General features: G+C 41.0%; 1 protein-coding gene and 1 pseudogene across 10 annotated transcripts in view; one reads left to right on the forward strand and one right to left on the reverse strand.

The window, feature by feature from the left end:
* DCUN1D4 (defective in cullin neddylation 1 domain containing 4) overlaps positions 1 to 27,022 on the reverse strand; it is an 82,376-nt gene that overhangs the window by 43,435 nt on the left and 11,919 nt on the right. For 9 of the 10 annotated variants that reach the window (XR_010126054.1, XR_010126055.1, XM_063663702.1 and 6 more), the window contains exons 2-3: positions 9,635 to 9,705; positions 9,433 to 9,472 (exon numbers count right to left, since the gene is read on the reverse strand). Coding sequence is in view for 5 of the 10 variants with exons in the window: in XM_063663702.1 (XP_063519772.1) it covers positions 9,433 to 9,472; positions 9,635 to 9,705 (111 nt within the window). In the remaining 5 variants the exon portion in view is untranslated. Of the gene's footprint in view, positions 1 to 9,432; positions 9,473 to 9,634; positions 9,706 to 11,412; positions 21,052 to 27,022 lie in introns of those variants that run through there. The other variant, XM_063663704.1, reaches the window with a different exon arrangement.
* Positions 7,561 to 8,060, forward strand: LOC134739420 (deoxyuridine 5'-triphosphate nucleotidohydrolase, mitochondrial-like; annotated as a pseudogene).

The raw sequence follows: 27,022 nt of genomic DNA on the forward strand, positions 1-27,022 counted from the left end.
GGCCCAGGGCTCTCAGGGAGTGATGAGGACAGGAGAGCGTGAAGGGTGCTGGGACTGAATGATCTGCAGTCAATGAGTGAGTTCCAGTTCTTCACCTATGTGGTTCTATCAGTCACTAACCTACTTAGGGTCTCATTCGCCATTTGAAGAATGAGAATTATTATATAGCTACCTCTCAGGAGTTTTATGAAGGAAAAAAAAATCCATTCACTAAGTGCTTAGGCGCCAAGTGCTGTGTTCGGGTGTTGCTGAAATAAAGAAATGGGTTCCGAGCAGCACCACGGAAGGAGGCATGCGCACTGAGCTCATGGTGGCCTTCAGCATTCACTGAACTCTCAGGACACGATTCACCAGCATGTACCATATTTTAACAAACAGGGAAACCAAATCGGAGAGAGATTAAGTGACAGCTGGAAAGCAGCAGGTAAAGCCAAGTCAGTATGAACCCAAGCAGCCCAGCGGCAAAGCCCAAGCTCTCAGCTACCATTTGCTGCCACCTCTATGAGGCCATAAAAGCAGAAACATAAGCAGAGAACTAAGGACAGAGCCCTGGGAAAAGAAGGTAAAACCCAGGCAGGGAGGAAATCCAGGAGAGTGTCATGTCCTGGAAGCCAAAGGAGGAGAGCATGCTTTGAGAAGGGAGTGCTCAATTGCAGCATGGAGGTCAACTCAGGTAAGGAGTGAAGGCACACATGAGATTTAGCAATCAAGTACAGTGTCCATGGATTGGTGGGAGTGCAGGCCAGATTGCAGCGGGCTGTGGAGAGATGAGAGACGTGAGGTGAGGAAGTGGACACAGTGAATGTGAACAGCTCTTTCCAGATACCTGCCCTGAAGGCAGAGACAGCTGTCAATAGCCAACAGTCACAACCCTGCTAAGAGCAATGATCAGAGCTGAAACCTAAATCCCATTTCATATCTGGGCTTCTATCACTGTGCTAAGTTCCTAGGGTGACATGCTTCAGCAACATACCAATTCAAAGCACCTTTTCCATTATAAATTGGGACTCTGGCCCAGATGAGGGTCCTTCCCAGACCCCAGTCTTGGACAGTGCCCAGGCTCAAGGATCCTGCCCGCTCCTTCAGCACAAAACCAGTTCAGGTCTAAACAGATGACCCTCAGCCACCATTCCTGAGGAACCAACCAGGCTCTTTCCTTCCAAGGATTGGAGTAGAGGGCTCTTCAGAGACACTAGGCATCCCCATATCGCTCTTCCCACACCAGCAGGGTGTGGAAGAGAAAGAGTCAGGGGGAGTGCTGCCCACCACCCCACACACCCCATTCATCTTCCCTGTAAAATGCTGCCCTGGTTCACAAACACCACTAAAACATACTAAAAGGTCCAAAGAATTGCAGTGACGCAAGCTTCTGCAGACTGCCAACATACAAAAACAAAGATTTATTCATATCTATTAATGCCCTAGGGCAGGGCTTGCAGAATGAAAAAGTATGCCCTGCTCAGCTGTAAAGCCTGTTATACTGCCCAGAAATGAAGAGTCTGTCCTGTTCCTCAAGGCTGGCTTCTCCCTCCTTAGATGTATATGCAGGAAGAAAAGACATTTTCTTCCAATAGCAGTCATGGTTTGGTTCTTAGCTTCCAGTCTAGCAGTAACCCCTCCTCTTCCACATGCGCAAAACACAGAAGAAAATGCACTTATCTCCTCAAACCATAAGAAGAGGAACACTGTTTAAAATAACGTCTACACCAATATTCACCAATAAAAGTTCATTCATTAGCTCCTCTACCACCTGCTTCTTCCTAGACACACACTATACAACGTTTGGTTTCCACTGAATCCTACTTGTCAAGATTAGCATGTTTTTGGTAAATACACAAACATCAGATTAACTAACATTTTCAGCTTTCTCTTATGTTTCTTTCTTAATGATAAATGCTTTCTAGTAAAAGTTTCACAAATACTTTTTTTCTTGTGTCTGTGGAAAAGTTACTCATCTCTGAGACCCAAATCATCCCAGACTGGCAAGTGATTCTGTCATTTATTAAAATTTTTATCTCCTAAGAGGCATGACTTTTTTTTTTTTTTAATCTCTCCACTCTAATCATCAGCATCAGCAAGTGACAGTTAAGGGGTCATTTTCCACAAAGAAACTGTGTCTATCCACCTGCCCCAACAGCCATCCTAGTTCAGGCACTGACTCACTGACTCTCACATGGCTGGCTCACAAGGAGGATGAGGCAAACTCAGATCCAGGAAAGGGAAGGGAATTGACTTAGGACCACACAGCACAGCTGGTCAAGGCAGAGCCACCCTGGAACCCATTCAGGCTACAAAAAAAGCAACTTTTTAATGCTTAGGAAAACAACTTTACTTAAAATAGTAATTTGCCAACATGAACTAAATCAACAAAATGCACAGAGAACACCCAATTCAAGTCTGTTTACCCCAAACCTGCTCCCCCAGTGGTTGCAGGGATCCCAACTAAGCAAGAGCAACAACTAGGATTTCTCAAGTGCACGTACAAAGACACATACTGCTTTGCGGGGTCCTGTTTGGTTCACTTGTGCACACTCAGCAGCCAATACAGTATCTTATTACAGTAATAATAAGATACATCCATTACTGAGTCATACAGTAGACTCTCAGTAAATATTTGTTGAATAAATGCTCCTAAAACATGTATAAATCAGATTTTTCTAAAAAAAAAAAAAAAAAGTACATTTCCAGAGACTTAAAACACCTATGAGTAAATAAAACACCATCATTTCAGATTTTTTCCCATTTGTCACTAAAACAGTTAACTTTAAGTTTCTTGGCAGACAGGATTTTTTTAAAAGACATATTCAAGGAATGTTTGCTTCTTAAAACAACTCTGTGATTTTTTTATGATAAAAATACTTAAATATAAATAATTTCTACAAATTTGTATTTATTTGTATCATTAAATTTAGACTTCACCGACTTAGAACTTGTATGAGTTGTATTACTTGACTTTACAAGTTTATCTTTAAACTACAAAAAAATACAAATAATATAAACAAGAATGTTATGGAATATTTATCTGCTTCAGAAAATGAGCTATTTTAACCATTTTAAAGTACTTACTTAGGTACGAACATCTGGCATTAGAGGTAGAAGCAAGATATTAAGGCTGATGTTTTAGTGAATCTGAAATCAATCCTCCTATCATTAGAAGCTCTTAATGTTTTGGTGTTTACATGACACTTAGGAAAGCAATCAAAATTGTGTGCAATTTTTGCCCAAAGATTATTAAGTTCAGGTTCATTTCTTTTGGGTTCAGTGTTTCAAGAGAACAAATTAAATATTTTTTAACTGACCCCATCTGATTTCAAATAAATCAGTCAATGAATACAGTTTTTCTTCCCACATTAATCAGAAATACTGCCAACATTTTTTCAACAGGTCTTTCCTAGTATTTATGACAGAAAGTCCATTTTAAAGGGCAACTTGAGTTCACCTGGTTCAGACTAAAGGCCCTTTATCATCTATCCAGCTTGCTATTTTCATAATAGCACACATTATTCTTAACAAATAGTGCCTAAGTATGTGCTTCACTTCCTTTTTTTGTTTTTTTTAATCTTTCTGCTTCGTGGTCCTCAAGTAAAAAAAGAGTACAAGAGGTTTACAAAATTAGAGAACTTTTTTTACTTCTCCAAACTTAATACAAATAGATGTGCCAATACAAAAATCTGTCTCATGTTTCATTTTAGTGAGCTGATTGTATCATAGCCTTGTTTCACTTACTAACATTTTACAGAGCTCATTCTGCCACTTCAGTACTTTTTATATAGCTATTTCACCTCACTTTTCATTGAACAATGTCACAAAGATACAGTAATTTAAGTTCATAGATTGCCTCTTAAGATATCTTACCAGTAGCTAATATTTTTATTTCATTTTCTTAAACAGATCATTGAACTGCTAAAGACAAAAGAATTTTTTCCTCTCTCTAAATACTTCTGACATCTATCATCATCATCCTTACTCACTTTTTTTTTTTTTTTTTTGAGATGGAGTCTCCCTCTGTAGCCTAGGCTAGAGTGCAGTGGCGTGAACTCAGCTCACTGCATCCTTGGCCCCCCAGGTGCAGGTTCAAGCAATTCTCCTGCCTCAGCCTCCCGAGTAGCTGAGATTATAGGCACGCACCACCATGCCCAGCTAATTTTTGTATTTTTAGCAGAGACGGGGTTTCACCATGTTGCCCAGGCTGGTCTTGAACTCCTGACCTCGTGATCCACCGGCCTCGGCCTCCCAAAGTCCTAGGATTACAGGCGTGAGCCACCACACCCAGCCTGATTGGCTTTTTAAAATTCACTCCTATTTTGTGCTATTTCTCCAAGATTAGCCACTAATTCATTCTCTCTTTTTCCTTTTGGTAGGAGGAAGATTGGGACACACAAAAGAAAGGCCTGAGAGGGGGCAGAGCAGGAAGATACCCGACCTCTGTGACTTAGGTTTGGCTCTTCCACACACAGTAGCATTGCCCAGACTACTGTTAGGCCGAGAGACTCAAAGAAGTACTACAATGACTCAACTATCTCAGATTTCTAAACATCATAGATTTTATGTTGCTCAGTTTTTAAAGTATACTCTGTTGGGTACAGGAACCACAAGTGATGCTATAACCAGATGACAAATGTTAATGAAGTTGACTACTCCAAGAAATTACTAACACTAACTGACATTGACTGGGCACTTACAAGGTACCAGGCAATAAACCAGCATGTTATACTGATGGCAGCAGCAGCCCGTCTGGAGCAATCACTGCCATGAGGTGGGCTGCAGTAGGGGAGGGGCAGCAGGGGCTACACACTCCACGGAGCTTGGAACAGGCAGGAGCCCCACCCCATTCTGAGCTGTGGGGCAGGAGTCTCGCCCTTCCAGGCACAGCTGCAGCCGCCCAGCTATGGCTGCGGACCCAGGCATCCCTGCACTCTCAAGGACTAAGAAGGCCCCCTGCCCCCACAGCCTCAAAAGTGACTGCTCCCACTTCCTGGCATCTCCCCACTCCTGGTGCTTTGTCCATTATCAGAGTAAAGTTGAGGCTGAGCCCAGGCACTGTCGTGACCTGACCAGGTGTGCACATGCTTGGGGCAACGCTGACACACCAGCCCCCTGCCACCTCAGCCCCCTTCAAACTTTGGGTACCAACAAGCATGAGGGTGAAGCCGACGGGGGCTGAGAGCAGCTTGGCGCAGACCTGCAGGTGCCCCTTGGCACAAACAACCTGAGCACCATGGGCACCATGGATGGCAGGTTGATGGCATCAGGAAGCAGGCTTCTGGGCAGAAAGGGGTGGGTCCCCGGTAAATCCCCAACTTCAAGCCTGGAATGGCCTGAGGCCTGGAGGCTGGGCTGCCAGTTCCAGGGACTAGAGTGAGAACTTATGGTGCTTTTTCCAGGCCAGCTCATGGCCGCCCATGGACCAATCAGCACACGCTTTCTCCCCTCTGAAGCCCATTAAAAACCTCAGACTCTGCCAGACTCAGGCAGAGGACAGGACAACCTGCCTGCAGATAGGAGCTACTCACTCCAGATCTCCTCTCCACCGAGGGCTGCACAGATGTCGGGAGGACCTGCCTGCAGAAAAGAGCTACCCACTTTGGGTCTGCTGAGAGCTGTTCTGCCACTCAATGAAGCTCCTCTACACCTTGCTCACCCTCCAGTTGTCTGCATACCTCATTCTTCCTGGATGCGGGACAGGAACTCAGGATCTGCCAAATGGCAGGACTAAAAGAGCTGTAATACAAACAGGGCTGAAACACACCCCTTGCCACTTGCTACATTGTGGGCGGTGAAGAGAGAAGAGCTGCAGCCCTTTGAGAAGCCTAGACCTATGGGCTCCTTGAGCCAGGGCTGTGACACCCTCTTTGGTGTTCTGTGGTTCCTGGTGTCTCCAAGCTTCCGGGCGCCACCTTGTTCCCCTCATCCAGGTGCAGGTGCCTGCAGTGGAAGCCACGTGCAGTACATCTGGTCCAGCTGCAGCCTCGCACAGAGCTGGTGCCTGTACTGGCGCCTGTGCTGGCACCTGGAGCTACTTGCCCCACTGCAGCAGCCAGCGTGCCTGGCTGCGTGCAGTGATTAGAGCGGGTGCTCGCTCACCCACACACTGCGCGCCGCTCCGTGCCTAACTCGCACTTGGCAGGTGTGGGATCCAGGCTGGTAGCGCGAGCTGAGTGCAGCCTGCCTGGCCAAGTAGGTGGAAGGAGCCCAGCAGACACAGGCAATACTCAGGCAGAAGGTGCCACCAGCTACAGAAGTTTCCGGCTGGCAAAGCAACACCCCAAGAATCCCATGAAAAGTACTCCCAGTATTGGACGTATCCACTGTAACCAAGGCAAAAGTGGAGGCGTGAGTCCAAGTATACTTTCGTTTAACTGAATTTCAAGTGCCACATTTTCGATTAAATATTTACATGCAAAATTACTATAGTAACAATACTTATCTAATTCAAAAGTTCAGGACTATTAAAATTGGTCCAAAAGTTATATTCCTGCATTATTGGTGGTGGCTAAAAGTTAAAACACATAAGCATAAGTGTACATAAATCAACAGGAGGCTGAAGGAACATATTATAAAATATCCATGGATTAGAAAATTACACAGCCATTAAAAAAGAAAGCAGATGCTTTATAAATGTGTTAATATGAAAAGATCTCGAGGATATACTGAGTGAAAAAGTGGCTAATATAAATGTACACTTGTATTTAAGGAAAAAATACATCATCATCATCGTCATCATCATAATTTGGTTAACAAACAGAAGAAACTTAAGTTACCTCTGGAAAGTCAAATGTGGACTACTAGTGGGGGATGGAAGCTAGGGGTGATAAACTGGGACAGAAATCTTCACTTTTTGTTTTATATTTTTTCAATACTTCTTTCAAAACCATGCGAATATACTGCTTTTAAAATTATTAAATAAATTGTTTTTGACTGTCCTTGAGTTGATCTGTATTTGTTGATACGGAAGGATCAGGTGAAGGGACCCTTAGTACCCCTGAACTCCTAGAACACTCCTAGCGCATTCTCTGCCTCTCTGTCTCACTCCTTTCCCTGGAAGAAGGAGTGCCTGATCTAAGTGCTGAGAGACTGAACTGAGCAGAGAGCCCGAAATGAACAGAGAGCCCAACCCCTCTGAACTCCCTTTCAGATCTGCCTGCCAGTGGAGCAAGCTGAAAGAGTATGAACACTTCCACTGTCACAGTGCAGGGTGTGAAGGGGTCAGCAGGTATGCTGGCTTGTGCTTATCTAGTTGTGACAGTGATTCAGGTGAAATGCTGAAAGTCCTGTGCATTCTTGCTGCACATCTAAGTTGTGTTTTCCAAAAACACTGTTACTTCAGTCTCCATCTTACACCTAATTTTCAATTGATTCTGAACCAATTTAGAGAAGGTGGGGACAGTCCTAAATCTCAACAGCCCCCAAAAGGCACCATTAAATGAAAAAGAAAAACACACTATAACATGTACAGTATGATATCACCAATGCTAAATTAAAAACCATGACTATAAACATATACGCATGCATACAAATGTGAGAAGGGATCCTGCACCCTCTCATTCCCTCCTTCGCTCACCTTCTTGTTCTGCCATGCCCTTCTCTAAAGAGATACCTGCCATTTCGCCCAGCAAGCTCTCTGGTCTGTTGGGGAGGTCAGCATGCAGCCCTGCCTTGCCCAGCTCTCCAAGCATACCACAGCCTGACCTGAGGGTCTGCACAGGCTGCAGGCTATGACCTGTACAGTGCCTAAGATGATACAATACCACCTATGGAGAAAGCTCTTGTGAACAGACATTTAGATACCTCCTCCTTCTAGGTGTTGTGGAAGAGTAGCTCCACGCTGGCGTGGCTGCAAAACACTTTATAGATGTAGGAGGTGGTGTCATAAAGGAAGATTACAGAGGAAATGCTGGTGCTGTACTGTTTAATTTTGGCAAAGAAAAGTCTGAAGTCAAAAAAGGTGATTGAACTGCAGTTCATTTGTGAACAAATTCTTAATCCAGAAATAGAAGTTCAAAGCTTTGGATGACACTGAAAGAGGTTCAGGAGGTTTGGGTTCCACTGGAAAGAATTAAAACTTATGCTAAGAATAGAAAATGAGAAATCATACCTTTTTCTTAAAGAGTTTTTGCTTTGAAAAAAAAGTCTGAAAGAACTAATGTTAAACCGTGTGCTGGCAGAAAGTGACAGCTGTCACTTTTCACTCTATTTAGTCATCTAAAGAGACGTCTAAATAGTCGTCTAAAAGACGACTGTCACTTTTCACTCTATTTACTTTTGTGCTATTCAAAATTCCCCAACAAGCACTGCTATGGCCTGAATGTTTGTGTCCCTCCAAAATTTACATGCTGAAAGCTAATCCCCAGTCTGCTGGTATTAAGAGGTAGAGTTGGGAGGCAATTAGGTCAGGAAGGTAGAGCCCTCATTAATGGAATTAGTGCCCTTATAAAAGAGGCCTGAGGGAGCTGCCTGCCCCTTCTGCCATGTTAAGATGCAGTGAGCAAGAGGCACCATCAGTGAGGAACAGACCCTCACCAGACACAGGATCTGCTGGTGCCTTCACCTTAAACTACCCAGTCTCCAGAACCATGAACAATAAAGTTCTATTGTTTATAAACTACCCAGTTTAAGGTATTTTTGTTATAGCAGCCCAGACTAAGACAAATTTCAATTCGTCTATTACTATGGCCATTTTCAAAAACTTTAAAATGTGTTTTAATAATTTTTGCTGGGAGTTTAGTAACTATAGATCACATGCAAGTTTCTGGACTTTATGATTACTAACAGTTGAGAGAAGTGGTTCTCAAAGTGTGGTCTCCAGACCAGCTCCATCAACATCACATAGGAGCAAACTCTGGGGCCCCACCCCAAGTCTACAGAACCAGAAACTCTGGGGTGGAAACTAACATCTGTACTTTAAACAAGGCCTTCCCGCAGGTGATTATAATGCCAGCTAAACTCTGAGAACCACAGGGTTAGAGGATAACTTATACTAATCAAGCTTCAAATTTCTGATTCCTAAATCTTCAGTAACTATGAACAGATACATACACACACGTGCATGCACACACACACACATACACATCATATTAAATCATTTTTCAGCTCAATTTCTCAAGTATTTGTGGAATACCTTTCAAATTGCATTACTGTAGCACCTTTTTAGTATAAATAAAATACTGCAGTAGAGAAAAAAATGGTATCCTGAAACTATAAGAGAATCTCGAGCCTCTTTAAAGGCATTAAAAAGTGCTTCCAGAAGAGATTTCCTACTGGGAAGAAGCTATAACATGGCTGCCTTCATTGCTCCCTGAAAAACAACCTCAGCCAAGGAACAATTTGTTAATGGACTACATTATGACAACATAGCACATTCATAGCTAGTATTTCTCTTTCCTAATATTAAGAAGTTATTTAAAATTAAGTAGTGTTAGCATTTACAGATACCTGTTTGGTGATCGTCTTGGCCAATGTCTTCTGTTAGGTTCTGAAAGAAATATGTTCGTTATTACGAAGAAATCACATACCGTTAGCATTTTCATAAACAACTGATATCCTAATATCTAGAATCTAAATTTTTATCAAATACATTTATACAAAATGACTACTTCAAACAGTTGGTAATTCTGTCTTTAAAAGAACGACTTACCAGCTTATTAAGAGTGTGGTAGATCTTATGAATATTTGCCAGTGTTGAGAGATGAGAGTTCAGCTGAAAATCTTGAAAAGAAAAAGGAAAAATGTCAGCGTCATTTATTTCCAATACTGTAAAAAAACAAACTCAGAAAATAAACAAATGTTTTGATATAATTAAATACTATCTCAATTAATCTGACACTAAAGTTTTTTAAAAACATGCAATTAGTGACCTACCTCCTAGAAATAGTCTGACAATAAAGTTAAATTCCCAACCAAATGTTAAAAGTTCATGAAATTTTCATGTGAATTCTAAGGTAAAACAAAAAGTACTTCAGTAGTTGTAAAATCCTGCCAGCAGTGAACTTGAACTTAATAGAAAGATAAGTCTCAAATGAAATGTTCACTTTACCCTCTCTTCCCTAGAATTACTGGTACAATTAAGAAAGCTCATGGCAAGAAAATGATAGAAAAGCATCTCAACATTAGTATTTATTTTTTCTTTTCCTTTTTTTTGAGACAGGATCTCACTATGTTGCCCAGGCTGAAGTGCAGTGGTGCAATCATGGTTCACTGCAGCCTCAGCCTCCCAGGCTCAAGTGATCTGCCTGAGCCTGCATGGTAGCTGGGACTACTAGTGTGCACCATCATGCACAGTTAATTTTTCTTTTTTTTTTTTTCTTGTAGAGACAGGGTCTTTCTATGTTTCCCAGACTGGTCTTGAACTCCTGGGTTCAAGTGATCCTCCTGCCTCAGCCTCCCAAAATGTTGGGATTAAAGGTGTGGGCCACCACGCGCAGCCTCAACTTCAAGTAAAGTATGTTTGCATATATATTAGGCAATAAAAACGTAAGCTGAAAGTTTATTAATAATTTCATATATAAGCACCACTGGAAGTATTTTCATAAAGTATCAGGATTTACATTAGTTCCTTCTTTCCTATTAAAGGTTAGTATGAAAATGACCATGAAAAGATATTGTAACTCCCCAAGTTATACCATTCTGACAAAAAGAAAGAAAGAAAAAAAGCTCCCTTTACTGAAACATTTTATTTAGGACACGTATCAGATCCAAAAAACAGATCCAAAGAGCAGGTGCTACAATATCAGGTGTCTGTGCTTGGGCTGGATCCCCTGGGCTGCTACTCTGAACCCTGAAAACAAGCTGGCCTCCCTATTCACAGAAAGCTTTACTTTCTCTTCTAAAGCTTGTTGGGCATCCAGTTCTGAGTAGGTCTGCAGGGCAGAGGGGCTGGCAGAAGCAGAGCCCCTAACATTCACATGCAGTGTCAGGAACAGCAGGCCATACCTGTATACATACATGTGCACGTGCACTGTTCACAGTCATAGCCATCTAGAATGGTCCCAAAAACCAGCATTTTGTGCTGAGAGACAGCCAGAGCAGGGCCTCAAGCTCTAAATGGCCCTCCAATACAGACATGCTTGAATTCCTTAGCATCTGAATAGCCTAGCCATGCTTAAGGTAAATGATGACATAATGTGGCTCAGAATCTGGATTTTTCATCTAAATACGACTGCACAGAGGTTTAGAAAAGTATGTGTATTATATACTTATTTATTTACATTTATATTTATTAAACGTGAACAGGGGTAGAAGCTAGAAGCAACAGCCCTCTCGCCAGCAAGAGGCCTCTCAGGACCAGCAAGAAGTGCTGAGGAGCTTGAACATCCAATTCTTGCACCTCCACCCCATCCACTACCAAGCCATAGCCCCCTTTTTGTACTCTCTCAGATTAAATATAGGAAGACAAATGATACATTCCATTATCACCTTAAAATATGAAGTTAAACTCTTGGGCCCCCAAAAAAACAAAAAGCAAAAACTGAGAAAACTTTAGGCTCTTGATTCTCTTTTCACTGAGGGCAAGGGAGGGCAGAGAAAAAGGGGCTTGCCAAAAGCCATTCCAGCAATGAGGTCTCTTCTAACTCTCCAGGCTGTGCTTTTGTCATTTCACCACCCTGCTGTTAATTAAACTCCCAAAATTCCCATAAGAGAATCTAAATAAACCAAAACTGTTATATCTTTCTCCCTCCTTTATATAAATATGGAAGAAGTAGAAAAGACAAGAAACACAAGTTATCCTCAATCTGGAATTCCAGGACTTTTGTGAGTTGGGCCCAACTCATACTCCAAACATCTTTCACCACTCTACTCCACAAAACCCTTCCTTCCAACCCCACATTCTGCCCACTGCCCTTCCTACACCCAACAGAATTCAAATGTGTGCATACACTTGCACACACACGCACACACATACACACAAAACCACTCTATTCCTGTCAAAAATCCACTTTGCTTCACGACCTGACTCTGGAGTCTAACAGCTGGTTCAAATCTCAGGTCTACCAATTTTCTCTTTGTAAAGTGAGGATAAAAAATTCTCCTTCATAATGTTGTTGTATGGTTGAAAATATTATCAGACACCTATTACAATGCCTAGGTATGTCAGGTACCCATTACAATACCTGGAACATAGTAAGTGCTCAATAAAAGACATCAGTTCCGACTATATTTACTTATACCATTCTCCATACCACACAGCTGTCTAAAATAGTCTCTAACTTTTCCTAGATTCAATTCTCACCTTACATCAATGATCCCAAGGTCAGAGCTTCCTCTGTAATTGAGGCAGGTGGCCTGGTACATCTTTTAGCCTATGATGGTGATATAGTTTGGATATGTCCCCACCTAAGTCTTATGTTTAATTGTAATTCTCAGTGCCGGAGGTGGGGCCTGGTGAGAGGTGTTTGGATCATGGGGGCGGATCCCCCATGGCTTAGTGCTGTCTTTGAGACAGTGAGTGAGTTTTTATGGGGTTCAGTCATTTAAAAGTGTGTGGCACCACCTCTCACCCTTTCTCTCTCTCTCTCCTGCTTTCGCCATGTAATGTGCCTGCTCCCCATTCACCTTCCTCCACGATTGTAAGCCTCTCTAGAAGCCAAGCAGATGCCAGCAACATACTTCCTGTAAAGCCTGCAGAACCGTGAGTCAATTAAACTCTTTTCTTTTATAAATTACCCAGTCTCAGGTATTTCTTTATAGCAATGCAAGAATGGCACTGCTACTCATATACCAGCAACTGATGTTCATAATGTTGACTGCAGATAATCACAACACACAGGAAAAAAAATACAGATATTATGTTTAAAATCAGGTTCCACATATGAAGTTTTACTTTACTAAAGGCAACAAGAGTAAACAGGTTCATTTCACAAATACATAATATATGTCAGCAATTATCCATTTCTATATCCAATCCCTATTGCTACCACATCATCATCACTTCAACCAAAAAAAAGAAAAAAGAAAAAGGAAGAAATGAAACCAGTAACGTGGATAATTTTTCTATCATCTCATCAACATAAGGAGAAGTTAAGACACAAATTCAGGAGAAAAAAAGACAAAAATGTTATTAAAAGATAGATTCACAAAGGTTAACACACATTGGATTTACAGTTCATCTGTTCAATGCTCATGGCAAGTAATAGCCCTTGAAATCTACAGTAGATTTCACCTCCTTAAGGCATAGATGTTAAGGGTAAATATCAAATGCTTTACCGAGAATGTATTCTGGAAAGCACTAACTGATTGATAAAAATCTCCTTCTGCTCCTATTTCAATTCCAAAGGACAAATGCTAGGTTTTGACTGCATTCCATGATCAGACGGCTCTCCAAAGTAAAACAGTGCTAAGTCTGACTCTCCTGTGTGACATGGCAACTCTACAGTCTGTATTAAAACCAGCAATCAGCTCTACAAAGGCACAGCCTGCTTGATAAATAGCTTGCCTAGATTATCTTCTGGATTTTCTTAAAACTACCAACAACTGCTGATTGGGCATAAACTTGTCTGGGTTTTTTTTTTTTTTTTTTTTTTTTTTGCTTGTTTTAACTACCATTTGCTGTGACCTACACAAAAGAAAAAAAAACGAATGCCACTGAGGGGGTCAAAGTCCATTCCCCCAAACTACTCTAGATAAGAGAACTACACAATATAGGTGGGGACATAAACATTAATAAAACAATTATTGGTAAGTTCAGACAATGACAGTCTATCAAAAGAAACAAAAATTATCAGTCCTAACAGTTTACTCTCATAAGAGGGTTAGAAACAGAATTTAAATACATAAAAAGCAAAAACTTCCCTTTATACCATAAATAGTCACTTGCAAAATATAACTGGGACAAGATCGCAATTATAATGGCAACAAAAAGGAACAATACATATAGGAATAAACTCCAATATGTATGATTTTATTGTTCAGAATGAACAATTAAAGTTTATTGAAAGATATACATGTAGAGAGATATTTCTGGAATAGAAAGACCCAACGTTGTAAAGCAATCACTTCTCCCTTCACTAAACCACAAATTAATGCAATCAAAATTCCTATTCTGCTGGCTCCCCAGTTCTCCACCCCAAAAAGAGGTGGGGAAAAGAAGGAAGTCAGGCAAGCTTGGGAGATTGATTCTAAAGTTCATCTGGAGAAATAAACATGTTAGGCCTGCCAAGAAATTGTTGAAAAAGAAGAATGAGGATGAACTTGCCCTATGAGATATCAATACACAGTATAAAGCAGAGCCTGGTAAACTCTGTGTGAAGAGCCAGATTGTAAATATTTCCGGATTTCTGGCCCATTACAGTCTCTGTTGCAACTACACTGCCATAGTAGCTCAAAAGCAGCCAGAAACAATACATAAGTATGGCTGCTTTCCAATAAAGCTTTATTTATAAAAACCAGGTGGTAGGGCTGGATTTGGCCCATGGGCCATTGTTTGCCAAGACCTGGTAAAAAGGTACAGTAATTAAAATGTTATACTATGTGTGCAAGAAGAAAAATCAATGACAGAGAGCTGATAAACATATATGTATAAATACACATACAGAACATATAATTAAATGGCATTTCAAACTCAGTGGAGAAGACATAAGAATTCAGTAAACAGAGGGGCAACTGGTCAGCATGTAGAACAAATGAAAATTAATTCCACCTCACCCAACAGTTACAGATGGAAGGGGAAGCTGTTCAAAGCAAAAGAAAACTTATCATGGGCTCAGGGCCTTGTACACTCTGCATCTACTAATCTCTCCAATCTCATCTTCTACCCATCTTCCCCTTGTTCATTCTACTCAGCCACAATGAGCTTCCTACTGCTCCATTAACACTCCAAGAACACTTCCACCTCAGGGCCTTTGCACGTGCTGTTCTCCTTACCTTGAGCCCTCTTACCCCTAATAATAACATGGTTGCTCTCATACTTCATCAGGTTTCCATTTTAATATCACCTTTGATGGATATGTTAATTAGCCTGATTTGATCACTCCACAATTATGCATGTACCAAAACATCACATTGTACTCCATAAATATATACAATTATTTGTCAATTAAGGATAAAATTCTTAAAAATCACCTCCTTACATAACCCTGCCAGACCAACAGAGCCCCATCTTCACTCTATCATCTTACCATGCTTTGCTTTTCTTTACAGCATTAATACCATCTGACATTATATCATATATTTGTCATCATCCTCTCCCATTAGAATGTAAGCTCCACAAGGGCCAAGACTTAAATCTTGCCCATTGCTGTATCCCATAATATTCATACCTAGAACAGTACCTGGCACATATTAGGTGCTCAATAAATATTCACCAAATGAATAAATGCAGATACAAAGGCACCAAAGGCTTAAATTCAACACATTCAGGGCACTTCAAGTGATCTTCAAATGTGAGAAGTGTCATGGTAAGAGGAGACTGAACAGGAAGGCAAAGATCAGAAAATGAAGAACTTGTGAATCCTGCTTGAGTGTTTAATCTCCTAAGGATCTGTACTTCAAACAGGGGCACCAGAGACCATGCAAACGTAATGACAGGAATGGCACATTCCAGCAGCATCAATTCTAATCAGCAATAATATGACAGTCTTACATGAAAACAAACATAATCCCCACATCACGCTGTGCTCCCAGGACCCTAAAACAACTTATTTCACCAAACTCTGTACAGGAAAACATTGGTGGGAAGTCTGAGAAGCACTCCTGTGAGAGTCTTGGTGCCATGGAGGTGTTCTGATCAGGAGAGTTATTTAACAAGATCACTCTAGGACAAGTGTGCAGCAAAGATCATGGGTGATCTGAATCTAGAGTGGCCATTTATGGAGATGACTAGAAGTGACTGAGGTGGGAAAGCATTAGGGCCGTTAAGTTAGACACTGGCTGTAAAAGTGGAGAGGAGAGATTCTGAGTACACTGGAGTTGTAGAAAATAGACATTTAGTTCACACAAATTCAACTCTTCTTATTTGGTAAAAAAAATAAAAAGGAAGAAGCAAGATGAAAAGAAATTTCAGTTGTCTCACTAACTGCCCACCCCCCCCCACTTCTACTTAATGAGCACGAGACATGACACATGAATAGTCACTCCGTTGGTCTCAGTTTCCACATGCCAATCAGATTTTGTGCATCTCACAACACGGTATGAGTCGAGTATTTAAAGTGATGTATTTTCATAAAACATGGTCCCTAAACTGAAGTTGAAGATGAGGCCAGATGCTTCAATTGGTGCTCAAATAAACAGGCAGAGATCTATTCCAGTGCTGGAGGAAGGAATGGGCTGTGCTGGGTTCTTCTGAGACAGCTTCCAAAGGGGAATCTTCTGCAAGTGTTTCCAATGGTATTTTTAACACCAATGATCTTCACCTTACATAGGGACTTTAGAACCAACCTCTATATAAAATGTGATTGCAGTGTAAGGAAAAACTAACAGGATTGCACGTGAGAGATGAGAGTGAGTGAGGCACTCAATGGTTCATGTTCTGTTGTCCAATTCTCATTTTATTAGCTTGAGTGGAGTCAGAGAGCTAGCTATGGCCACGCTGGGCAAAACTCTTATCTTCTAACTCCCAATCCAAGGCTACTTCTTCCATTCTAAATTATGTCCAACAAAAGCAAAAATATTAATCTATCTTTATACTCTGTAATAGGAAAAAAGCAGCAGCATTTCCTAACCAAAGCTGTCAATAAGCAAGCACACACTTAAAGTAATTTAATATTAAAGAAAAAAATTTTAAAACTGGCTGAATCTAAAACAATTCACCATTTTTCCCCCAGGGAAATAATGGTACAGAAAAGATTTAACACCAGTGTTAACTTTCTATTTTTAAGCACAATTCACTCTTCTGGTCACTAAAGCATCATCAAAGTGTTTTATTATTAAACTACAGCTGAACAATTCTCTCAGGTATAAAAGTTTTAAACAGTATTATGCTCTTAATAAATGCTTTTCGATGACGATGAAAATGATGAAATAAACCTGTAAAGGCGGCAGAAGGAAAGGGCAAAATAGTGACCATGTTATTGAAAAAAAGCAAAACAAAATTGGACAAAATTAAAGGTTAGCATCTAACCTTGGCACTCATCTAAATGTCTCTGGAACAGAGCAAGAACACGATTGAGGTACAGGGATCTGCCTCTCTAACTGGGATTCACCAGGGAATGCTTAAGGGTGTTTCAAGCCATGGGTCACATGGCTCAGCCTCCTGAAAAGTCAATTTTACCACGTGATATGGCAAAAGAAAACAAAAATTGTTAAAGCCAAGGCTGCACTGTGGTTGGGAGCCACTGTTTCGATTTGCCTTGTTTCCCTCCTTCTAGAAACACATGCCCTCTTTCCCATGGGTTTCAGATAGACTAGGGATGGGAATGTCAACGATGTGGAGCAGAGACCCATTCCAACCCACAAAGGATGCATAACAACCTTTTACTTGAATCACTGAGATGTTGTATTGGCTATTGCAGCATAAAAGAAAAACAATTCTAGTCCTCACAAGGCTCTACGCGATCTGACCTAAGTCATCCCATTCCATTATCCTTGCCTACTCCATTCTAGCCACACAATTCGTGAATATTCAAGTGAATTCCTACCTCAAGGCCTTTACATTTACTGTGCTCCTCAGCCTCCATGACCCTTGATGTTCACAGGCCCAACAGCTATCTTTCCTGAAATATCTATTTAAATGTCACCTCATCAGAGATGTCTCATCTAACTTCTTTATGCAAAACAGTACCTCCATTTCCCAGTGGATTTAGACTTTTTTCATAGCACTTACCACTTCCTGATATTAACAGCTTTGTTGAAATATAATTCACATAGCATGCAATTCACTCATTATAGTGTAAAATTCAATGGTTTCAGTATATTCAGAGTTGTGCAAACATCACCACAATCTAATAATAAAACATTTTTTATTAGCAGTCATTCTCCATTTCTCCCTTCACCCCTCTTCAGCCCTAGGCAACCACTAATCTACTTTCTGTCTCTATAGATTTGCCTATTCTAGACATTTTATATCAGTGGAGTCATACAACAGGAGGTTTTTCATGATCCTGACATTATATTAAATATTTATTTATGTCTTTGTCACTCTTCCTAGAGCCCAAGTTCCATGAGGATAGGGACTTCCTTTTGCTTTATTCACTACTCGATCCCAATATCTTTTGGAGTATCCCTTATCAGAAATGCTTGGGACCAGAGCATTTCAGATTTCAGATTTCTTCAGGTTTTGTTGTTTGTATTATACTCACCAGTTGAGCATTCCTAATCCAAAAATCTGAAACGCTACAATGAACATTTCCTCTAAGTGTCATATCAGCACTCAAAAAGTTTCAGATTTTGGAGCATTTTGGGTTTCAGATTTTCAGATAAAGGACATCTGACCTGTACCTACAACAGCACAAACCTAGCACAAGGCAGGTCCCAATAAATAGGGGAATAAATGCTTTAAAAATAGTTACTAAATTTAGCAACATGGAGGTTACTCCATGACCTCAATGACTGCAATGACAGAACTGAGACCAGAACAAAGTGGGCTGACGATCGTATGAGTGATGAAGAAATACAGACTATGTCAAGCAAAGACAACTTGTTCAGTAAGTTGGCTATAAAGGGGAGACTAGAAATGCATGCGGGTTTGAAGGAGTGCTGAGTTTGGGTTTTACAACGGCAGGACTTGAGCATGCTTAAAATGCTGCTATTAGTTTTGCTTAGTATCCTGGAGGGTTACAGTAGCCAGAATGTGAAGAGGCAGGTCAGATCACAAGTCAGTGAAGATCTAATATGCACTCAAAGATCACAGTACATACGTTTTTAAAAAGTACAAAATGCAATTTTAAGTAAAAAAGATCCCCTTAAAAATGAGGTACATCTCAAATAACCTGAAATATAAAATGTACCATAAAGTAAAATCTATGTCAAAACCATACAAAAGTAATGTTTTAAATGATTTACAATACCAATTTACAACTCTGTATGCTAACTGATAGTCACTAGCTATATGACATGGCACAGGTCTCAGTTTCATTTGTAAAAACAAATATATTCACATTTGAGGCTAAATTATTAAAACACAAAGATCTGAAATGTTTTCTATACTGTAAATCTAGGAAAAACCAAAACCTAGGTTTATGGGTCAGTTTCATACTACATGTCCTTCATGGCTACAAGTAGGAATTTCTTTTTCTACAAAATGGATAATCACAGTGCCTGCCTCATAAGGATATCGTGATGATTAAATGAGTTAATGCTGCACTGTGCTTCAAACAGTGCGTGGCACAGGGGAAGCACTACCAAGAGTTGGCTATTATGTCATAGGCGAGCAGAAAGGGTCTGCACGATCTGCCCAGTGCAGTGCCCATGGGGGACCTACTGCATCTTTTGAGCCCCATCTCCACAGCCCAAAATAAACCCAGCTTCCTAATTAAGCTATTAATATTTAAATGAAACCATTGGCTACACAGTGGAATCACCTAAGAAGATTTAAAAACATCAAATACCAGGGCCCCAATCCAGATCAATTAAATAAAAATGGGTGTGGGGCACCATGTAATTCTCAAGCAGCCCAGGTGATTCTAACATGCAACCAGAGAAGTAGATTCTATCCCCGACTCTCAACTCAATCCCTGGCCTGACAGCAGCCAATCCACTCCTGGAACAACCTCAGCACCGCTAGACAGGAATCTAACTCATTCACCATACCCTATCAGCACACGATGAAAAGGCCAAGGTCCAGGAAAAAGACTGCAGAGCCGAAAAGCAGGGTAAAAACCAAAAGAATTGAAAGTAGCAGGTGAGGAAGGTGTTAACTAACTTCATTCTCCTCATCAATAAATATTTGCTATTTACTAGGCACAAAAGCCAAAAGCCAAGGCAATTGATAAGGGAACGGGTCATTCAAAGTGACTCAGCATTTTCACTGAACACAGATCCAAAGTTAAAGCTATCCAAGCATATTGCTGCCGGCTTTTTCTTCCTCTTGCAGGACTCAAAAAAGGGGCTGGGAGAAGAAACCATCCGCCCAAGGGAGGCAGCATCCGTCCATCGCCCACCACACTGCCTGTGCCTGCTGGTGCTATCCCAAGGGACTCAGTCACTTCAGGACACCCGGTCTGGCTGCACTCCCAATGTGACATGGTACAAAGGGCCCTAGCTTCATTCTCCTCACCCCATCTACCCACTGAAGGTGAGCACAAATAATCTGTGCTACCTACTGAAGAACACAGAATCACTGGGTAGTTCACAGTAAAAATCCTTTCATCTCACTAATGTTGAATGAGCCCAGATTTTGGTTAAAGAATGTCAATCAGCTCTGATAACATAAAGCCCTGGGTTGGAATCAGAGCTCCAACTGAGTCCTAACTGACTGCCCCTGTACATGCTTCCAAACTTCACTGTGCCCGTGTCCTCATCCATAAAGCCGAAATAACAGAACCCTCTTTGCGAGGCTACTGTGGGGATTATTAAATGAGATGGTGCGTGTCAAGCACTTAGCACAGTGCTGGTCCATATTATGTGCCAATCAACGTTAATTGTTTTCATCCCTATTATTATTAGAATGTAGAAGACACTGAGACAGACTGAACCTAGAACTACAAAAAGACAGGGCAGAAGAGATCACAAGGTGATGGTGTTTAAAACTACTAATTCACTAGCTATTGGACTTACATGTACAACTATCCCATTTCCTGTTTAATTAATAATTAAGAAGTGATCTGTGGTTTAATTTTGGGAATTGCATATGTAGGACAAGACATTAAACTTACCCTAACCTACAGGAAAAAAAAGAAAAATAATTTCAAAAATGTTATGTAAAAATGATGTTAGTAGTTGTTTTCTAGTTTTGCTGCAATGTTGTTGAGATCTCCTATATTTAAAAATAACAAGTCTATTTAAATAAAATCTAAGAAGACTAAAAATGACTACTTCATTAGTTAAGAGTATGCAAATACTTTGCCACAATTCTTCAGTTTCCCACTTAAAATCAGTTTTTAAATGCCTACTCTCATTGTAAGCAAACCAGCAAAAATGAGAGGGGATGAAGGAGAATGGGAAAGAAGAGACTCAGAAATCCCAGATCCTGATCCTGCTGAGACTCATTCCAAGAAGAAAAGAACCAAGAGATAAGCCATCAACTGGCTCTGTCATCATCATTCACAGGCCAGTGACAAAAGAAAAAAAAAAAGAATTCCAATATACATGCAGTGTTCCAATCAGGGTTCAATGAAAAGCACAAACAAAACGTTAAGAATGATTTCAGTGGCAGTAGAGGGTTACCAAGACCATGGAGTCAGAATGCTTGAATTAGAATCTCAATTCACCACTTATAAGCTGTGTGACCTTGAGAAGGTGAGTTAACCTTTCTACACCTCAGCTTCCTCATCTGTGAAATGGAGATAATAACAGTCCCTAACTTATTGATGGTTGCTGTGAGGATTAAATGAGTTAATGCAGGCAAAGCAGTTGAAGCAAATCCAAGTTCATCACTGAATTCGTGTTACTCCCTCCCCATTCCCCTTTGCTCCTCCTCCCTCCCTGTGCCCCACCTCAGACTTCTCTTTCCTTCTCTCAGTTCCTTTCCACTCATACACTCTCCCTGGTGCCTCTTGAGTTCTTCCCACCGACCCCCACCCCACCTCTGCCACCAGCTCCTGCCTAGCCCTGCACCTCACCTTCCCCTCCACTCTAGCCTACCAAACACCCACTCTCCTGCCACAGTTCTCTGTCCCCACCATGCCATGTTGTCGCTGGGCATGGAAAGCTCCCACCTGACCCCATGCGCCACCTGCACATGCACACAGATCCTGTTCTTCACATAATCCAACTTCAAAAGCTAAAACTCACATGACAACTGCTAACCATTCCCCACGTTCTCAAAGCCCCCCCTGGGCATCCATCTAACCTAGCAGGCATCATCGTCCCATGCATCCATTCTTTCTGTCTCCACACTGAACTCACTGAAGGAAGCTCCTGAAGCCCCAGTCTCCCCCACACAGTCCTGCCTGTGACAGCAGCACCTGGCAGCAAAAATCCCCTTGAATGTTTGCTGAATGGCTGAGTGAGGGAATGCCTCATTTGGTTCTGTTCTTTCTTATAACCTTTTCTTCTCAAGAGTTATTTTTTAAAGCCTACCTAGGAGACTGTCATCACACAGTAATTGTAAGCATCAAACACATTTTATGTGTTTCATCTCATTTAATCCTTTGGACCACTTATGATTTTGCCTCCTACTTTCTTCCCTCTGCCCTCCCCCACAACTCTACTCTAAGCACCCCAGCCTCTGCTGTTCCTCAAATACAGGCCTGCTCCCCACTCTGAGCTTCTGCATTTGTGTTCTCTCTGCCTGGAATGGCCCCTCACCTCCATCAGGGCTTAGCTTAAAACCTCCTTAGTGAAGTCTTTCCTGGCTCCGCTATTTAAAATTACAACACCCTCCACCCCACCTCATGCCCACACACAGGGGTGCCTGCATGCACCCCTTCCCTGCTCTGTTTTTCTCTACAGAACCTATCACCATCTGACATATTACACAATTTACTTGTTATTATCTGCCCCCTCCCCTACACTAAAAGTAAAACTTCATGAAATATGAAGAGCAGGGCCTGGTACATAGTAGATACCCAATAAACACTTGGTGACTGAACAGCCTTCAACAGGCAATTTTTAGGCGTGAGGGCTCTGAAGCGCACACAGAGCAGCTGGATAACTCTACTCCAGTTCCTTGGCTAGGAGATGACAGAGCAAGGATTTGAATCCAGCCATTTTGGCTTTCTTGCCTCCCAACCTGACCCAGATAACAATTAAAAGACATCATCACATCCAGGGAGAAAACCCGACCCCTGCATGTCTACAGGCCACAGAGAAGCCAGAAAAGCCATCCACTGGAAAGCCGCTCACCAGAACAAGTCATCTAACTCAAGACACTTCTGTGCAGCAAAGTATTATTTATCAGATTGATAATTTAACAGCACCGATAGTTTTTCTTTGGATTTCATAGTTCAGTAAAAACGAGATTTATCATGCCTTTATTATACTGTAAAATCCTCAGGAACAGCAAAGTGACAAATCATCAACTAATATGGAGGAGGCCTAAGGTAACATGTTAAAAGCCAACAATTGTGGTAGTGGGGCAGGGGGAGAAGCACTGACTACAAGGGAACACAAGGGAACTTTTGGGGTAATGAAATGTTCTATATCTTTAGCAAATTCACCAAACAACGCTTAAAATGAGTATAATTTTATAATATGTAAAATTATACCTAAATAATGTTGACTAAAAAGGTATTTGGTGCATCAGATGTAATTTTTGGCTAAACAAAATAAACATTCCACTAAAACACACACACACACACACATATTTCTGTAGCTAATATTCCCACATCAGAGCCAAAAAAAAAAAAATGCACAAGGAGTTACGTATTAGCTCCTAGGCATCCCAACTTTTGGGGGACAAAGAATTAGGAAAAAGCAGCAGTAAAGAGTGGCACATGATGAGACCCAGTGGGCTGGGCTAGTGTGTGGTTCGGGAGTCCTGCCCGACCACCAGCAAACACAGCTCCCACAACCCACAGCTGATATCGACTGTGTCCTCCTCCAGTCCTCTGTCACCTCTGACCAGAGTGTACAGGCAGCCAGGATGAAAAAGATACATCACTGCTCTTCACAAGGGCTTCTACCACGTATCTGACCAGCGACAGTGACAAGTCTGGATGCTGAAGTATCAGAATTCTTAGTTGAGAGCATCAGAAACTAATTCTAGCTAATTTAAACAGAAAAGTGATTTAAAAAAAGGTGGGGGGCAGCTATTAGACAGTTCACAGAATCTCCCCCTGGCCATAACAATGCCTAAGGGCACACAACAGACTGCATCATCATTGCAGCAACAACTAGACCTTGCCTCTAGAAGCAGCACAGCAGCCACCACTGTGCATCCCCCCAGAAAATGGCCACATGGACTACTCTTCTTTCCTTGCCTCCAGCCTCAGGTTCACAGTCTCAGGTGAGTGTGTGTGAGAAGATCTGCCTGCTAAGGTAAGAATTCTCCAATCAGACCAAGAGTCAATGGACTGACAGTGTCCATTACAGACACTAATCATAAACTAATATGGAGGAGGCCTAAGATGACATATGTTAAAAGCCAACAATTGTGGTGGTGGGGCAGGGGGAGAAGCACAAATGGATTACTCCCTGTCTCTGCAAATCTACTGATACAGGCCAGCAAAAAATTTCACAAGGAAAAAAAAATCCTCCAAGGCAGAACTAAAATAAATCATACCACAGGTAATGCTATTTGAGGAGTGCAGGGGTCTTTTTTATATGTAGTGTTTTATTCAGTGCATTAGTTACAAATGACAAGCTTATCTTCCTAGATTGAACATAACTCATTAACAGCATTTTCTGATTAAAAGCAATTCAAACCTGAAGTAGCAGATACTTTGCTACATCTAAAACTGTCATACAATGATTGTTAAAATACCTAATTCTATTTAAAATGCATTTCAATGTTTTCCTTCTTAAAACACATTTTAAAATACATGTTCTGCTTAGAATACTTCTCAAGAGGTACTTCTCCTAATGTAAATTTCAAAAGAAAAAAAGCAAGCTATGAGAAGAATTAACACCAATTCAAGTTGACCAACTATAAAAATTTACCAGCATTTATGTCAGATTCATCAAAGAAAATTTTACTCTGTAAACTTGAAGAAAGACTTTCAGCGATCTCACTATATTGTTAACTTAAGAAATAAATCCTTAGGACCAGAATATGGATATAAAACAAAAAGAAGGGAAAAGGACAAACACTCTAGGCCCCTTAACATCAGAGCTGTTAATGCTGCCTTAACCTTCTGCAGGTAGGACGCTGACACGAGAGACCAGAAATGGACGTGTGCACATTCACAAACACTCCTTCTGTTCCCTCAGCACATCACCAGCATTTTACTCTCCTTGAGAATTTCTCCATGCCACATTCCCTAAAACTGTTATCTGCATGTTTGAAAAAGAAATATTAAATTAGTTTGCATACAACTGACTTTGTCTAAAAAATGCAAAGAATGAATAGGTGAAAGCTTGTGTTCCTTGAAGAAAAATCTAAAGATAATGAAAGACAACAGCAGCAGGAATAATTAATTTTTCTAGATAATGCACAAGTTATTCAATAGTTGACCATTTAAGTTCAATTCAATACATATTTGGGTAGCTATGCAAGGCATCATGCTAGATGCTAAAGTGGATACTAGGTAAGACATGGTCCCAGATCTCAAAAAGGTAATAATCTAATTGGGGAGGGGAAATAAAAGTAAACAAGCAGCTATTGTTATGTAACGTAAAACTGAGTAACAGAAGGAAGCACTGCTTCAGAGATTCCATGGAAGGAGAGTCTGCTAGAGAGGGAGCACAGTAAAGAAAAATTCTAAAACAGTAGCACTGAGGGCAGCTGGAGCCGGGTGCAGTGGTGTGCACCTATAACCTCAGCTACTCAGAGACTGAGGTGGAAGGACCCCTGAAGCCCAGAGTTCGAGTCCAGCCTAGGCAACATAACAAGACCCAACCTCTAAAAAAAAAAAAAAAGAAAGAAAAATGTATTGCTGGTTATTATAACACTGTAAGAAAGGCTGTCTCAGACATAAGGCCATGGCAATAGGTATGGGAAAGAGAGGCCAGGCATGGGAAGAGATGCAATCTCTCTTTGCCACTGACCAGGGAAGAAGAGGATAAGAAATGTCCAGGATTTCAGTGTGGGTTATTAAAATTACTGCAGTTTCATTTACCAAATGAATAAAATTTATTAGTTTTGTTCTCTTCTTTGACTATTAAGAAGCTCAGTGCCAAATATTTCTAACATATGGCAAGTGTTTCGGTGTACCTTACAAGTCTATATATAAATTTTTCTTCTCTTGACAGGATTTTATCTATATTTAGCAAGTCACCCCTAATTCTTTAATAATAAGGCAGAAAATAAATCAACATAAAGGTTGAGACCAAGGCAGAGACAGCTGGCCAAAGTAGCTGGTTCAGGGATATAACCTGCAAGTTGCCTACCCAGCGCATTCTTCTCACTCTTCTTCCACCCTATGAAAGGCCATATCTTACAAGAGATGCTGGTAAATGCCAGACATTCACTGTCTCAGCCTCCCTCACAGCTAGCAGTGGCATGAGATCAGTTCAGTCCAATGACACTGAAATGGAACTCTCCAAAGTGAGTTTCTGCAAAAGACTTCTCTGTTAACAGGGAGTTCTAAGGAAATATGCACCTTCCTTCCCTGCTTTCCCATCCAGGCATGACGTCTGGTGCTACAGCAACCATACTGCAAACATGAGGCAAATGAGCCTGAGGAATAAAAGCTAAAACACTAATAGAAGAAGAAAAAGATGCAGAACCTAGATCCTTAATGACATCATTAAGCCACTGCACCAGCTTTAGAACCAACTACTTCTAGGTTTCTTGCTACCGAACAATAATAAGCCCTATTATTTAAGCCATTAATTTGAGCATTGTATTGGCAAAGGCATCCTAACTGATACAACAGAGATCATCATGAGGTCAGCTTCTCACAGGTTGATTTTTATACTGCTAAGTTAGCAGGATTATTAGCTATTAATTATTAGTCATAATTAGCAGATGATGACTGAGATAATAATGTAAACATGTAGCCAGGAAGAAGGTAATAAGCCAAGAAGAGCTGCTGGGAGCAACTTAACATAAAAACAGAAAAGGAGATAATGATAAAGTTCGAAAAAATTTGATTAAGTGCCAGTAGGGGTACATCGAGTTAAGAACAGAGGAAGAAGAGAGTGAAGTTCACTAAGAGAAAATGAGGCAGGCCTTCTTTTCTGGCAATGTTACAGGCAAGATTACCTAAAAATCCTTCTTAATATGAAACAGTCAAAAATTCTGGATAACGTGTAAGAAACATCTGTTTAAATGCGCAGCTAGGTTCACAAGAAAATAAAGGACCTCCCCGAGTGCCAAAAATCAAAAAGGAACCTAAAAACCAGAGCAGAAAGTGTGTAGGAGCCTAGGACTTCGGGGAATGGAGGAAGGTGG

Source organism: Pongo pygmaeus, chromosome 3 (assembly GCF_028885625.2).
Source record: "Pongo pygmaeus isolate AG05252 chromosome 3, NHGRI_mPonPyg2-v2.0_pri, whole genome shotgun sequence".
Taxonomy (NCBI): Eukaryota; Metazoa; Chordata; class Mammalia; order Primates; family Hominidae; genus Pongo; species Pongo pygmaeus.